Here is a 2,179-nt window from a genome sequence, read left to right on the forward strand (position 1 = left end):
AGAAGAGATATCAGAAGAGATCCCCTGCTACACATCTCCCTGTAAATAATTGCACTCTTTGCACACAATTAAAAAATGCATCAAGAACACACGTGGTTTTTAATAGTGTCTGAAGTTTCTTAAAAACATTTGTGGACTATGAATACCACTTGCAGGTTTTTTATGTGTTTTTCTTAATTGTGATTCAAAAGTACAAAAAAAACATGAACATGTGCTAAGGCCACTATAAGACGTGCGTTCAGAAAACACTGCTTAAAATCGTGGGTTTTTTTACCGCAATTTCGAGCAGCATTTTTGCATGGGTGGTGCAGCGCTTTTGTTGCACCCCATCATTGTTATGGGTGAGGAGGTGTGTTAGAAAAAGCAAAAACAGGACAGATAGCTCTTGAAAATCACAGCGTTAGAAACACCGCTTCCGAGCTCACGTCTGAGTAATTGCATCCAAACCCATAGGAGCGGTGTGAGAGTGGCCTAAGGGGCTACAAACAAATGTTCATGTAGTGCAGGAAATGCGTTAATGGGGATAATTCATGTCTGGAAATTCCTTTTGCAGCTGTATGCAGCACGATTTAGGTATGGGTACAGGGTGAGAAGGAGAAAGGAAGAGGGGGGGAGGCGGCGAGCTGAACTTTTGCACCCGGGCCCCTGAGCCTTTTAGGTACACCGCTGAGTGTGGATGTGAATCGAGGAAGAGAAAACTAAACTTCTCTTCGAGGATCTCTTCAAGGACTGTCTAATCTCTTTGACTCCTAATCCATAGATAAAGGGATTCAACGTGGCTGGGAACATCAGGTAGATCGCATTGAACAGGTTCTGGACATCATAGGAGACGCGTGCATGCATTCTGTACACCACAGAAGAGACTATAGCACATATGTATATGAGCATGGCCACCAGCAGGTGCATCCCACAGGTCTGCAAAGCTTTGTGCCGAGCTTTACCAGATACGATCTTCATGGCTGCATAGAGGATGCTGGAATAGGAGAGTAAGAGAAGACCAGAATCGGGAATCGTGATAAAGATCCTAACAAGGAGACCTATAATTTGCAGTTTGGAGATGTCACTACAGGCCAGGCTCAGGAGCCCCATGTTCTCACAAACAAAATTCAGAATTATGTGGGACTTACAGTATTGAGCATAAGAAGCCAATATGACCATTGGGGAAGCAAAAATAAGGCTGCGGACAATCCCAACCAGGACCAGATAAACCAGGGTCTGTTTAGACATGATATCATTGTAACGCAGTGGCTTACAAATCGCCACATACCTGTCCAGTGCCATCGCCAGAATGATACCAGACTCAAAAATAGCCATGAAGTAAATACAGAACATTTGTACGAGGCAACCGGCCAAAGTGATCTCATTCATGTTGATGGACAAGCCAAGGATGAATTTTGGAATAAAGGAAGTTGTGGAAAAAATGTTGACGGTAAAGAGAATTGAGATGAGGATGTACATGGGGGACTGAAGACTCCTTACTACACAGATCTGGTATATCAGGATGAAGTTACCAGTCCAGATCATAACATACACAGAGAGAAATGGGATCACCAGAAACCTCCTGTAGGCAAGGATCCCCGGAAACCCGAAGAGAATAAATTCAGTGTGAGAGAACATATTCTGACTGTGGTTGGATGTGTTCATTCTTGGGTCATTAGGAGATCTTCCTATGATGTCTTCTGAGTTACGTCAATGTAAGAAGAAGATAGTAACAAGGGAGGATGTTGGTCGTGAATGTGTCATAACCGGATACTACTGTGTAGCATACTGAGCACTTGTATATTTTTGTCTTCTGAGGTGTCGATCTTCTTTCAGTAATTGTCCCAACTCTCACCTTACCTGGCGATAGACATAAGGAAAGACATCAGGAGGGTTCAAGCAGAAGACAGCGGTCCTTAGAGAATGTCAAGAATCTTCTAGAAAAGGTGTAACACAAGATTTCATTGGGAATCACCAGAAGGTTGTGGTTGTCATGGAGGTTGTCTAATCACATCACCTTCTCGAATTTATATCCATAGAAGAAGATACATTTTAAAGACATTAGGAGACATTTGAGAAACATATTCCCCCAAAGTTCAGATCCTCGGTGGTCATACCTGATGTAGTGAGACATTCAAACAGCTGAACAATCTTCTGGCAGACCTTTCCAGAAAACTGCATGGTCAGATTACTTCAGCGT

The 2,179-nt window shown here is 43.0% G+C and overlaps 1 protein-coding gene across 1 annotated transcript; it reads right to left on the reverse strand.

The window, feature by feature from the left end:
* Positions 1–654: 654 nt before the first annotated feature.
* LOC136607301 (olfactory receptor 52D1-like) lies at positions 655–1,644 on the reverse strand. The gene has a single exon (XM_066589034.1). The coding sequence runs from the start codon at positions 1,642–1,644 to the stop codon at positions 655–657; it is 990 nt and encodes a 329-aa protein (XP_066445131.1).
* Positions 1,645–2,179: the final 535 nt, after the last annotated feature.

This window comes from Eleutherodactylus coqui, chromosome 1 (genome assembly GCF_035609145.1).
Source record: "Eleutherodactylus coqui strain aEleCoq1 chromosome 1, aEleCoq1.hap1, whole genome shotgun sequence".
In the NCBI taxonomy this organism is placed as follows: Eukaryota; Metazoa; Chordata; class Amphibia; order Anura; family Eleutherodactylidae; genus Eleutherodactylus; species Eleutherodactylus coqui.

Excerpts from the sequence above, each read along its gene's own strand:
- LOC136607301 (XM_066589034.1), bottom strand. The coding sequence starts at position 1,644 with ATGAACACATCCAACCACAGTCAGAATATGTTCTCTCACACTGAATTT.